Genomic DNA, 13617 nt, shown 5'->3' on the forward strand with positions numbered 1-13617 from the left:
CTTGCTAACATACTACTGAAGATCTGGATCCAGAAGCAAATCATTCACCTCTAACAAAGCCAGCAACAACCTCACTCTCCTCTGTTCAATACCTTCACCAGACTTCAACCCCTACCACCCACCAGCCACATTATTGGTTCCTTCTTTAAACATAAGCAATCAAACAAGTACTTTTTTTTTTGGTAACAACAAATACTTCAAAATGCTTTAATTGGAATCAATGACAAAAGATTGGCAGCTACCAATCAGCTCTTTTACTTATGAGATTGGTTTGAAAGAACAAAAAATCACCCAAATTTATCAACAAGAAATATTAAGTGGGTATGTTACGGTATGCAGATTGTATTTTTTTTTCCAATAGACAGACATATTTATCAAGCATCGAGACAACAGCTTCAAATTCAGTAACTTGCTGGTCTATCACATCAATTTGTTTCACATACTCATCAAAGCCCTGATTTTTCTCACTAAGTTGCTCCACAAAGACTCTTAGTCCAGATGCAACGTCACTGAAACCATTGTATTCCTCTGCCACCCTTTGGTTCATCTTCTCCAGAAGCGATAGTTGATTATTAGTTCCCTGAAACAGAAAGTGCCTCATTTCAGAGAAAACATGATGTCGCTTGAAGCAAAATTTATTTTTTTGGAAAAAGGAAAGAGGATAATGCACATAACAATTGATATTTTAGCCACAGCTGCAGGTTCACAATAAGAAAGGTTCTGCAGATTTAAATGTGATTTTGGAAATAAATGACAGTTCCAACAATGATATAGAAATTTATCAATAATGCAGTTCTGCTTCAAAATCAAGTTCATGCTTGAAAGATGGAGGACAAAGAGGAAGGTAAGGAGATGAATTGAGCAGTCAAGTTTCTTGCGAAGAGTTAATATAAAGTTTCAGGACGTTGCCAGTACTCAGTACAATTTCTCCACAAATAAACAGTCCAAGGAGAAAGAATGAAACAGCATATTTAAGGGAATTGACTAGGTCCTGATTAAATGAACTTAATTAAGCATTTGATGTAAATTTATTTTTGTAACCATTCATGACAAGAGCTTATCATGAAAATCTTATAAGATGAGGGTATCTTGGGTTGAACAACCAAAAATCTGAAGGCTACAAGAAGAAAGACCACAATGATTTTTAATAATTCAATAAATAAGTATGACATTGTATACAACAAGGAACATTTGACACATAAGAAGCACGATCTTACACCAGATACTTTAATTTGATTGTGTTTATTCATGTCTGTCGCATTATTTCAGATAACAAAAATCTAAATACGAAGCCAGAAGAACTTTAAGGCTTGATTAAGCATCAATACCAACCACCTAAATGCCCAAATCACAAAATTTAGAAAACTAGGATCTATTACAGTCTATAGATTGTCCATACAGAAGCAATGGTCCAATCTCTTTCTTTGTGATAGATTCTACAGCATTATTTTCCTCTTTCTTTGAGATAGATTCTATGATATTGAAAAACTTAACATCATTCTTCATTCAATTCTAGAGTCAATCTTCCTGGGATGAAACCATGTTGCTCTTACAAAATCCCCTTTCTTTTAATCTTTCATCTACCACCCTATCCTATAAATCCACATTATAGCATTTGTGGAAGAGATCAAGAAGGACAGAACACCAACGAGCAGTTAAATTAGATCTCTGAAACCCATCTTATGAATATTTCTTATCTGAAGTCACTGCAATTTGTGCTCAATGATTTCGTCTAACCTTGTTCAACAAAATTTCTCTATCTTGGTCTAAAACTTGTTTGACACGAGAGAAAAAAAAGAATGCATCAATTTAACCAGCTGTTAAATTCGTGGTCTCGATCTGCATAGATAGTGACTTCTAACATACAAACAGCATTCTTTTTTTACCGAAAAGATGGTAAGCCCATCAAAAAATTAATCGAGATACAAAAAGGGATCAAATTCGATCAGAAAATTTCATAAACATCAAATAAAATACAAGAAGTCCTTCTACAACGACCAATGAGATTTCACAGCCAGATCAAATTCAAGTTCCATCGAACCTAAAATACCTAAACAATTCCAAACAGATCGCAACTTTCGTTCAAATATAACAAAAAATAGTTCTACGATCTCAAATCTGGTCATAATGGACAAATTTCTACTGTTAGATTAAAACAAGTGAAATCAGAACACAACAAGAACGAGGAGGGACGACCTCGAGCTCGCCTTTGATCATGGTGGAGACGTTGATGAATAGATTCTCAAGAGATTCCGCGAGTTCGTCTCTCTCCGCCTTCTTCTTCTCCTCCGCCATGGCCCCTTCTCGACTACAAAACCCTTCTGCAGCTCCGAAGGGACGACCTTGGATCTGTTCTCAAATTTCTCTCCCATCCAATTAATATCTATACCCAGAACACAAACCGGCCCAATCAGACCAGTTTCGGCCCAAAAGGGCTTTACAAGAACAAGAACGTCACCGACGCCGGACCCAAACCAAAGTCCAGATGAGGGTAAAAAGAAAGAAATATTAATATGAGGTTGGTAACTATTTATATTTATAAAAAATAAAATTTAAGATCAATTTTGATGGCAGCATGTCTGACTGTAAAGGAGTTGGGTTTGTGATTCAAGATTTGGACTCGAGGCTTGTTCTTGTGGGGGTCATTTGGCGGATGTTACCGTCCCTGAGATGGAGCTTTGGGTGGTGTGGGCTGGCATCATGTACATGAGCTTGACTCTGGAGATAGATCACGTCATCATTGAGTGGGGTTTAACCACTATTGTGGATTAGCCGCAAGGGCAGACTGGAGTAGGCCATGTCCACCTATTGTTTGGTGCTGCTTAGAGAGCAATGAAGGGTGTATTTTTTCTAAATATCCAGCATGTTTATCGGGAGACTGGCTAGAGCTTCTTGTTTGTCATGGAGCATTTGGATTTGCTCTTTTATCTTTTCGTGATGTTTGATTTTTTAACTTTTATGATTGTATTCGTACAAGATTTGTGTGATTATTCCGACTAATCAGAAAAAAAAAAAAAACAAATAACATAAGTTCAACCATAATATTTCTATCGACAGTACTTAAGGTTATAATTGATAGGCTGGACCCTAGTTACCGAGTGAACTGAAATATTAGTGCGATCATGTAATCATAGATCTAACGTAGCATGGAAGAAAAGGCAAACTATCTATTCCTTGAAGAGTTTTTGAAAAGAAAAAGAAAGAAAGAAAGTATTTCTTATAGAGAGCTGTATTTGATTGATTTATTGTCATGATTTTCTTGTCTCGATGTTTCTGGACCACATTGGTAGCGAACCTTATAGTTAGCCATTTGGGCTATTTTGCAGGGAGTCATCAATGTTTCTTAACTGCATTTCTTTTTTATTTGGTAAAGATGCTTCTTAACTACATGAATTGGAGTCATACGGTGGAGGTTCATCATACTGCAAAGATTCCCTACGTCGTATCTCGATCTGTTCGGTTCTCTTAATCTCTTTTTTTTTTTGATTAGATTCTCTCAATATTTATAAATCTATATGGGGCACGTATGTTCCACGATTGAAATTAAAATAGATTGGAATGATAATTAAAATGACTATACCTCCTAATATGTTTAGTTTGTGATCGGAATCAGAATAGAATTTGAATACTAGGAGAGAGTAGAGATTGATTTGTAAGATTAAGGTATTTTTATTCTTATCTTGAATTGGAATGAAAATGAGACACTTTCAAATCAACTGGTTGGAATGCGAATCACTTATTCTTATTCCCATTTGAGACTCCAATTCTCTCTAATTAAACGTGCCTTTGATTCATTCGACCTCTGTTTCATTGCAAAAAGACTAGTTGAATTTGTTGACGTGGAAGAGGTCTTGGTAAACACTTGAAAAGCTTCGGGTGTGAGGGTGGAGATCAAAATGTTGAAGTACGATTGTATGACCATCTACCGATCCAGATGCAATTAACCCCGTTTAAAGACCAGCTTGCAAGACCAACTCCAGGACAAATGACAAACTGGTCCATACTTTGATGAGCACCGACCTCCCACCAATCATGTTCCACATAACTCCAAATCTCGTCAACAGGTAAGGTCCAAGAGGCAATTTGGAACCTAGCGAGTGAAGATGCAACATAGATGGTGTAATTATTGTACCCTAGCTGAAACCTACACTATTTCAAAGGTTGCAGCCACAGATGGTGTAATTATTGTTTTCTCTGTTTGGGTGGCCGTAGTTGAAAGAAGCTATTTGATTTGATGAAACAACATGAGATGCAGTCACCCTATAAATTTGATCATGAGCATAACCCTATTCTGAGTGATATGCAACATTTTGTAAACATTCGTTCAACCAGCTAGAAAATGGAGATTTGAGCGAGCATGCTTAACATCAATCAGAGAGGGGAACAAAGCAAATCGGAGAAAGAAGAGGAAAAACTTGTTGATTTTTGTCACTTTCAAGGCTTGGGAGGACATCATCAGAGCCGCCGGAGCTGTTCAGAAGGGTAGGGAAGTGCTTTGGAATGTCAGGTCCTAGAGAAGGCCAGGGGCTTGGAAACACGAGAGAGATGATGGGAAGTGACATGATGACTCTACTGCACACGGGAGATTACTGCAGCGCCTCCAGCTCGACCTGCAACGATTATTCTAAGGCACCTCCCATACCGCAACTTCATCAAATTTCTCATCAACTTTGGCAGGTTTCATTCAGAATCCAGCCAATTTTTTTGGCAGCACATATGCCTTCAAAACTTCCAGCCCGAAGGCGTCGCATCAATTTGGAGAGAGACAACTTCCCATTGTTTGAGCGAATGACGCCAAAAGCAATTACATAATAGAGACAACTTGAACAATCTCTTGGACCTCTTTGTCGTAATTTTTATAATGTGACGTGGTCTGATAATGCAAAGCAGCCAATGGTGTCGAACATTTATGCCATCCACCAGTTCCTCCAACAAAGAAGCGTGTAGAATCTAGCTTGCTGGCTATGATGCACTTCAATATCTTTTTTATGTGTATTTCAATGAATGGCTTCAGGAGAGATGTTAAACTTGCAATTTAAATTAAAAAGGAAGCCTATGGTGTGGATTATTCATCAATAAGCATGAATAAATTAAGCACCGGAATGTACCTGATCACATATATGTCTCTCATGCTACTGGATGTGCTGAAAAGCTTCTCCGAAGGTATTGGCTTGCTGGCTTTTTATGGAGTTCAAAACACCTCCACGCCTTGGAAAATGAAGAATTTAACAGCACTGGAAGTACCTCTGCCACAGCTTTACCGTCACAATTTATGAAAACCCACAAAACAGATGCTCTCAGGGCCTCGGGCATTAGAGTATGCACCATGAAAGAAAGTGGAAGACATGAAACCAGTTCAAAGTTTATCATTTCTTATTTTTTGACCTCCAGGACAATGCCCGACTTCCACCATAAGATGATACACTTCAACAATACATATATCTTTGGACATATATGCACGAATTGCAATACATTCAACCCAACTTATACACTTGAGTTACATCTTTTATCACCAAACAGACTCCACTATTGCATGCCACCCACAACTCCAACTGGGAATACTACTCTATCCGCACTAGTCTCCAGTCACTGCTGTCCTGTTGTGGCCCAAAGCCTATCTAAGCCTCCTTGCTCTTCTGGAAGAGAGAGTGGGCATCACTGTATATAGCCACCGCACTTGAGAACACCGCAAGCACAATCATAAAAGCAGATAGGATCCTATCACGGTTCGTTGCTATGCCATGAGGATCTCTGAAATGATGAAATAATTAAAATTGTCATTATCAGGAATCAGAAGGAACAGAGATGATATGCAGCACAAATGGAAGAAGAAAAAATAATTTTAGGTCACATGGCTCAAGATCAGGGGAAAAATCGATGTTAATCTATCTATACAAGAAATTATATTTCAGAGGATTATTGTTTAGATGGATCTTGGCTTTCAGTCTCATGGATCAGAAGTGAAACAACCATCCTTGACATGTTTCGATTTCCATAAATATGGCCATGCGATCAAGCTTAGAGTTGGAAGTCCACAGGGAACTTAGGAGTTTACCTGAGGGTAATGGCTGCAGGAAAAATGAATCCAATGCAGACAGCAGCAGTTGCACCAGTAAACTGGAAGGCATCCCAAATACTGGGAACAAAAATTGCAGCCAAGTAGCTCAGAGAGAGGAGCGTCACTGTAATGAATGCAAATCTCCGGTTATCTGAAGACAAAGGACTCGCTAAGGGAAAGATTAGGCCATCAAGGTTGAGTCGGAGTGCGAAGAAGATCATAGGGAAGACGAGCATGATGTGTCCAGCATAGCTCACTCGGACAATGTCATTAAGAATGGAGCTGTATGAGATACCGAGATAGGAGTCGAAGTTGGCAAGCACGTCATCAAGTGTGGAGTCACCAAAGAGAAGGAAAGCAAAGAAGCTTGTAGCTATGTAGACAATAGAGCAGAGGGCTAGTGAAGTCTGCACGATTGGTCGAATCTGCGAAGAGTCTTCAAGCTCATTATCAATGCTGTGAACTGCAGAACAACAAAAAAAACTGCCTAGAGTTAAAGAGTACCCATTTTCCTGGACTCCATAAAAGGCAAAACAAAAAGAAACATATGACAATGCAAACTGATGCCGATATCCTTGAATTCATCCTCAAAGTTTTCTCCCCCTTTTCTTGTAATTGATTCAACTATAATTAAAATTCTAACTTCAAGATCCCAATGCCTTGCAAGTCATGATCTTGAACATTAGAGTGGCACAAGACACAATGAGCCCTTTCCCAATTGCATCACACGAGCGTAAGAACTTCTATTAATATTTTACAATCACATTAATACAATTTAATCACAATTTGCTGGAAATGTATCAAATATCAAATTCCATTGGTCCTCCTGAAGGATAAAATGCACTTATTTTGATAGAAACTATATAAACTGGTGCATATAACCAAGCTTTATATTTGAAAAGAAAGAAACTTATCATTAGTCCTAGTATACACTATTATAAGAGATCAAATAATTACATCAAAAAAATAAGAGATCAAATAATAGAAGAAAGAAAAATAAATCAGCACTAGTGTTCACTAATTAATTCTATTTTTAGTAAGTTCATAGGATGTTTGTATATCAAAAGGAAGAAAGTTCAAGATAGGGAGTGCATACCATTGAAATGGCAGATATATGCAGTGACAACAACGGGGACAGCAGTGAAAAGATTCCAGACAGATGCTAAATCTGATATTTTGGGAAACAGTCTGGGCATCAGAATGCTTCCATTCAGTAACTTGATGATGGCAATTCCAGCAGTTATAACAACAAAAACAACCGCTAGAGCAACTGATAAGGCTGAAGTGTATCTCAATGAATCTGCAGGCAAAGGAACAGAAATCCTGCATCAATAAGTGAAAATAAAGAGCAAGGGGAAAGAAAAATAAAATTGACTTGGAAAGGCATGACATGAAGCAAATAGTCGGATTAAACTTACCTACACGCTTAAAGCTTGTCAATGGAACGAACACGATGAGGGTTGTTGCTAGAAGAACAAAAGCACGGGAATTCCACCAATGTTCTCCAAACCATCCTTCCAGAATCCCAGAGTGGTGAATGCTGCTAGAAGATGTTCCAGATAGCACATCACCTGGTCGCAGAGGTTAATTGTCAGGTTAATGAAACATCCTTAATGCTCTAAAGCCATAGTAGGAGTATTTCGTGATGCAATCAGAATAGCATAAAAAATGATAATGAACAGTAGTCAATTTAGGAATGGATACAATTGCTGAAAAAGATATATAAGTTGTTCAGAATATATTTAGTAAGCAACATACAAGCTTCTTATCTTCCAAAACATTTTTACAATTATAAAAATGATCATATGATAGCTTCTGGGATGCCAGATTAGCATGGCAAATGAGAGAACTGTAAAAGAGCTGAGTAGTAGCAGATGGAAAGTGGAACGGAAAAGGAAGGTAAACACTCGGATTATTAAAAAAATTGTTATACACGATGGCATCAAGCACTCGAAAGAAATAACTTTACAGCTTAAACATCCATAACTATTTCAAACATTAAATGTTTAAACGAGCAGTGACAGAATTCACAAGCTTAATATTGCTCTCAATATTTTTAGTACAACGGAAAAATCATTTTAAAGCAACTCATTCAAATCCACAGGGGAAAGAATTCACGAATCAAAACAAGAAAAACTATTAAAGGGATTACCAGAAGTAAGGATATCAAATTATTGCCTACCCAGATGCTTAGAAATATAATCAAAAGAATCATGCAGTCATCGTGCCCACAGATTAGTAAAATACTGAAACAACCCATGATAACTTGAAATTTGGAAACAGAAGAGAAGTTGTGATTTCATACCAATAATAATCATGTACACAATCATCATGCCCATATTATTCACAGTCACACTAATCTGCAACAGCATTCGTCCACACCTCCCGAATGCATCTCCCATGACTCCTCCATATGAAGTTGCCTTCCCTGCCCGGCTAAACCTTATCAGCATCTCGACCGAAGACTCGGTGAGGAAAGCAACAAAAATGATCATCAAAATCCCAGGGACCAGCCCCAAGACTTTCATGGTGGCAGGCAGAGCCATGATGCCAGCTCCAACAATGGTTGTCGATAGATTAAAAACAGCCCCTGGAAAGGAAGCTCCATTGAATTCACTAAATTCCCCATTCTCCTGGATGATTGGTAGCAGCGGAGTAGTCTCATCTCGAATCTCCTCATTCTTCCCACCTTCCTTCCTCTCGATCGGTGGAAGGCTTCCAATTGCCATGTTCAAACTCTTGCAAACGAAGATTTTGTTTTTATGGGCTCGGATTACAGGATGCGATTAACTCGAAGTTTCCAACTTTGGTTCTCAGAATCTAAGAATTCGAACAATTTAAAGCCAGAGAAAATCACTTCAGGGATTCTGACCATGGCTAAAAATCTAGAAGAACAATTTTATATCTATCAAAATCTGAAGAGTAATATACTAGTTACAACAAAACTACTCTTTCACAATGATATCTCGAATTCAGAGCTTTAACGTGCAATGAGTTCGAATTTAAATTCGAAAGCAGCTGGATGCAAGAGCTTTACCACTCGAATAATTTCAAATTCAAATTGTTGAAACGGTCGGACATAGGTTAAAAAAAAAAAGCGAAATGGGTTCCATCCAAACAAGATTTTGGCAAGAAAATCAAGAAAAAGCAGCTACAAAAGCCATCGAACACTTGAAATCGATCAAGAGAAGTCTTTAGATCACCCAATCTAAGACACGCAACACCAAAACGCTAATCAGAGACGGAACGCCGAAAGAATAACAAAATGAAATCTTTCCTCTCTTCCTTACCTCCCGTCTTCAAAGTCCTCAGACAAAAGTTTTCCGCATGGTTGAAGTCTCTCTTGCTCTCTTATCTCCAAATGGACCCCTACGCGGAGAACAAAAGCCGAAACTCCTCAATTTCTTTAGTTTTCAGTCGCTATCGATAAAGAGCAGAGTTTTTTTCTTACACCTCCGGGTAGAGCAATGTTCGTCTCTATCCGGAAGGCGAAATCGCCGCGTTTTGGGGGATTTTTAGCTCGTTGAAGTCGTGAGAGGGTGGAGAATTCGCTCCTCCACCTCTCTTCTACTCTGACGGCGATCCAAGACAAGTCGGGAAGGGGATCGGATATCGGATCCCAAACCCTGGACTCTATAGCGTGGCCTCCACTCACCTGCTTATATAGCTCCACTTGGTCTCAGTCTCGGTCTCGATATGTTATGAGATGGGAGCGGGGTGGTTGTTTCGATAGAATAACGGAAGTTGCCATCATCGGAAAAACGGGAACTGAATGGTATTTATGGATGGTAAATACTTTAAGATGACGCTGTGAAATGTATTTACTGGTGGTAAATACTTTCCATTTCACTCGGTACATGCACCCTAATGTGTGCTTTAATTGTTTAACCGGGGAGGGGCCATGCGTCGTGCTCGGCAAATCCCAGCCACAAATTTAGGAGAACTGGTTTTCCATCGGCTATCGCTCTAATGATGTCGTTCCAAACACCGATGGCGATGGATACCATTTTTAAATGTTGTAATGGATGTCAAGTTAATAAACATTTAAATATTTAGCCACGAGAAGAGGGTTAGCGGTTGGTTAAGCATTTTTGGAGGTTTAAAAGAAAAAACAAGCATCAAATAATCGCACGTGGCTCCCACGTGTGACGCCCCTGTCATTGCAAGATCTACAAAGATTAGATGCATACAGTCTCATTTGCAGATCAGCAATTTTACTTTTGCACTAAAATGCGTCCTTTCCTTAAACATTGGGCTCTAAGATAAAATTAACATGATTAAATAAAAAAATTGCAATGATTGTGAATCGACTTATACCCTCATATATTGCAAACTTAGTAATTTATTATTCAGTCTGTATCGTACCAATTCTCATAAGTTGCACTGGTTCATCGTCCATATGGGGAAAAAGTATCATAAACATGATCGGACACCTCATAGTATCTTTCAGTCTAAAGCTACTACGACCATCTATCTTGGAGCACATGATGTTTTAATAATATTAGGAGATAGTAGGGAATATATATATATATATTTTTTGAATAAAGAGGGAATATCTTGTTTGTTTCCAGATGTTTGAGCACCAGAAAAAGTTTCATGGCAAGGACCCTTCCATTGGAACTGGATCGGGTTTGAGTACAGGAAAAAGTTCAAATTTTAAGTAAGTCCGGCCTGAAGTTTGATTAGAAACAGATATTCTTTTATGTCCGACATCCGGCCATGGTCGGCTGTACTCTTTATGCGTCAAAATATGATATTTTTTTAATTCTAAATCTTATATATATATATATATATATATATATATATATATATATATATATATATATATATATATATATATATATATATATATATATATGCACCCTTGTGTGCTTGAACGGGATTTGATAAGCAGGGTCCTTCTACTTGGTCTACGACCCTTGCGTGCTTCGGGCAAGGGCTTCTACCTGTCATCCTCAAAAGTCTTATGACGTGCGTGGTACTTTTCCATTTGACATGACATGACAGGGTGCGTTAAACAAATGGCAGACAGTAGATAATACTGGAGAAAATTCTTTGTACACGCGTCTTAAAAAATCCGAATACATCATCTTATCCGATTAATTTATATAATTATAATTTTAAAAAAATTATTTAATATTTATAAATTATTTTTTAATTTAAAATTTTTATATTTTTTAATTACAATATTATTTTATAAAAATTATGATATTTTTATTTTTTAAAAAAAATTATGACATCTCTTCATAAAAATTATGATACTTCTGTGAAGGAGGATATCATAACTTTTATGAAAGGATATCGTAATCCTACGAAGAAATGTCATAATTTTTTTGAAAGAAAAGAAGTGTGATAATTTTTATGAAGAGATGTCATAATTTTTAAGACAGGTTGTCATAATTTTTAAGCAGAGCATTTTTATCATTCAAAATTTTTAAAATTTTAAATAAAAAAATAAAATTATGAATATTAAATATATGTTAAAAAATGATGGCTACATGGTTCAATAGAATGAAGTGGTGTGCTCCACGTCATATTTTCTATACCATAGACGGTGCATAAAGAACTTCTCTAATACTAGATCCTAGTACAGATTCTATTTTGGTGCGTACTAAATATTAGATAACAGTGAAGAATATATTGATGTAATTATATATGAGTTATCTTGTTAGAAGGATATCCGCTCGAAATAACGGTGGATGGCCAGGTATGGCTTTTATTTTTTGATAAAAAAGGTACAATTATTCGAATTTCCTCAAAATATGAGAGAGTTTTTTTTTTTGATAATAAAAGTGCGTCTAAGTGTGGTCTTTTATTTTATCTAAAAAAAAGTAAAGTTAAAGATGAAAATGATATGGATATTATCCGTTCGGATCTATTTTTGTATCCGAAACAATCCGGATATGAATAAAAGTTTGAGAATCCGACTAATATTCGTATATGTATTTATATCTGTAAAAAAAAATAGATATAGATAGACAACTATACGATCTGTATCCAAAATAATCCGGATATGAATAAAAGTTTGAGAATCCGACTAATATTCGTATATGTATTTATATCTGTAAAAAAAAATAGATATAGATAGACAACTATACTGTTGGGTATAAAATACCCCCAGCCGAAGTCCTCCACAGAATCAACGGCTCCGCCAGCAAGGCCAACCTCAAAAGAAATCTCCGCTCGGGCTCCCACGGGAGCCGGACTTCATCCTCGACGACCAACAACTTCAGCTACAAGACAGCTCCGCCCGGACTCCTACGGGAGCCGGGCCCCGCCGACGACTCCAACGACTGCAGACAGACTTCGTCCGGACTCCTACGGAAGCCGGACTCCGCCGACAACTTCGACCTCAAGAGGACTCCGCCCGGACTCCTACGGGAGCCGGGCTTCGCTCTCAGTATCAACTGCTGGTAAGCTCCGTCCGGACTCCTACGGGAGCCGGACTTCACCTTTAACTTTGATTGCAGAGGACTCCGCCCGGACTCCTACGGGAGCCGGGCTCCGCTCTCAGTATCAACTGCTGGTAAGCTCCGTCCGGACTCCTACGGGAGCCGGACTTCACCTTTAACTTTGATTGCAGAGGACTTCGCCCGGACTCCTACGGGAGCCGGGCTCCGCTCTCAGTATCAACTGCTGGTAAGCTCCGTCCGGACTCCTACGGGAGCCGGACTTCACCTCTAACTTTGATTGCAGAGGACTCCGCCCGGACTCCTACGGGAGCCGGGCTCCGCTCTCAGTATCAACTGCTGGTAAGCTCCGTCCGGACTCCTACAGGAGCCGGACTTCACCTTTAACTTTGATTGCAGAGGACTCCGTCCGGACTCCTACGGGAGCCGAGCTCCGCTCTCAGTATCAACTGCTGGTAAGCTCCATCCGGACTCCTACGGGAGCCTTACTTCACCTTTAACTTGGATTGCAGAGGACTCCGCTTGGACTCCTATGGGAGCCGGGCTCCGCTCTCAGTATCAACTGCTGGTAAGCTCCGTCCGGACTCCTACGGGAGCCGGACTTCACCTTTAACTTTGTTTGCAGAGGACTCCGCCCGGACTCCTACGGGAGCCGGGTTCCGCCCGCAACTTCAGCTCCGAGAGGGTTCCGCCCGGACTCCCACGGAAGCCGGGCTCCACCCACGACCCCAACCGCAAGGAGGACCCCTCCCGGACCTCTACAGAGGCCAGACTCCGACCGCTGCCGAGCTTCAATCAACAGATCCGCGCCCCCTGGCAGGTCACAATAACAACCATGATCCTGTTCCACTTCCTGTAGCGGATTCCGTGCGGCTCCATCACCCCCTGCGGCGGACCCATTACTCTCTGACAGGCTGTGTCAACGGCCACGATTCTGCTCCGCTCCCTGCGGCAGGTGCTGCGCGACTCCACTACTTCCTGACAACTAGCGGCAACGGACGCCGCTCCACTACCTGCAACAGGCTCCACGTGGCAGGCCATGACAATAGCCACGGGTCTACTCCACTACCCTTCGCAATAAATTCCCCTGACCATGGGCAGCCCATTACCAGACAGTTACAAATGTCGCCATCAATCTGTTGGCTCCTC

General features: G+C 39.4%; 2 protein-coding genes across 2 annotated transcripts; both read right to left on the reverse strand.

Moving 5' to 3' along the window:
- Positions 1–221: 221 nt before the first annotated feature.
- Positions 222–2376, reverse strand: LOC105060296 (biogenesis of lysosome-related organelles complex 1 subunit 2). The gene is made up of 2 exons (XM_010943947.2): positions 2197–2376; positions 222–580 (listed from the first exon to the last, which is right to left on the reverse strand). The coding sequence occupies exons 1-2, from the start codon at positions 2293–2295 to the stop codon at positions 314–316; spliced, it is 366 nt and encodes a 121-aa protein (XP_010942249.1). The 5' UTR covers positions 2296–2376; the 3' UTR covers positions 222–313.
- Positions 2377–5341: 2965 nt separating this feature from the next.
- Positions 5342–9727, reverse strand: LOC105060295 (amino acid transporter AVT6A). The gene is made up of 6 exons (XM_010943946.4): positions 9349–9727; positions 8364–8878; positions 7477–7629; positions 7155–7358; positions 6056–6521; positions 5342–5751 (listed from the first exon to the last, which is right to left on the reverse strand). The coding sequence occupies exons 2-6, from the start codon at positions 8785–8787 to the stop codon at positions 5619–5621; spliced, it is 1380 nt and encodes a 459-aa protein (XP_010942248.1). The 5' UTR covers positions 8788–8878; positions 9349–9727; the 3' UTR covers positions 5342–5618.
- Positions 9728–13617: the final 3890 nt, after the last annotated feature.

Source organism: Elaeis guineensis, chromosome 1, assembly GCF_000442705.2.
Source record: "Elaeis guineensis isolate ETL-2024a chromosome 1, EG11, whole genome shotgun sequence".
Classification (NCBI taxonomy): Eukaryota; Viridiplantae; Streptophyta; class Magnoliopsida; order Arecales; family Arecaceae; genus Elaeis; species Elaeis guineensis.

What these genes read in the sequence shown, in the direction of transcription:
- LOC105060295 (XM_010943946.4), bottom strand. Translation starts at nt 8,787, where the DNA reads ATGGCAATTGGAAGCCTTCCACCGATCGAGAGGAAGGAAGGTGGGAAG. An exon ending in ATATATCTGCCATTTCAATG is followed by an intron (nt 6,522 to 7,154) that starts GTATGCACTCCC and finishes GTTGTTCTGCAG; the next exon opens with TTCACAGCATTGATAATGAG. An exon ending in CCTGCAGCCATTACCCTCAG is followed by an intron (nt 5,752 to 6,055) that starts GTAAACTCCTAA and finishes TCATCATTTCAG; the next exon opens with AGATCCTCATGGCATAGCAA.
- LOC105060296 (XM_010943947.2), bottom strand. Translation starts at nt 2,295, where the DNA reads ATGGCGGAGGAGAAGAAGAAGGCGGAGAGAGACGAACTCGCGGAATCT. An exon ending in TGATCAAAGGCGAGCTCGAG is followed by an intron (nt 581 to 2,196) that starts GTCGTCCCTCCT and finishes TTTCTGTTTCAG; the next exon opens with GGAACTAATAATCAACTATC.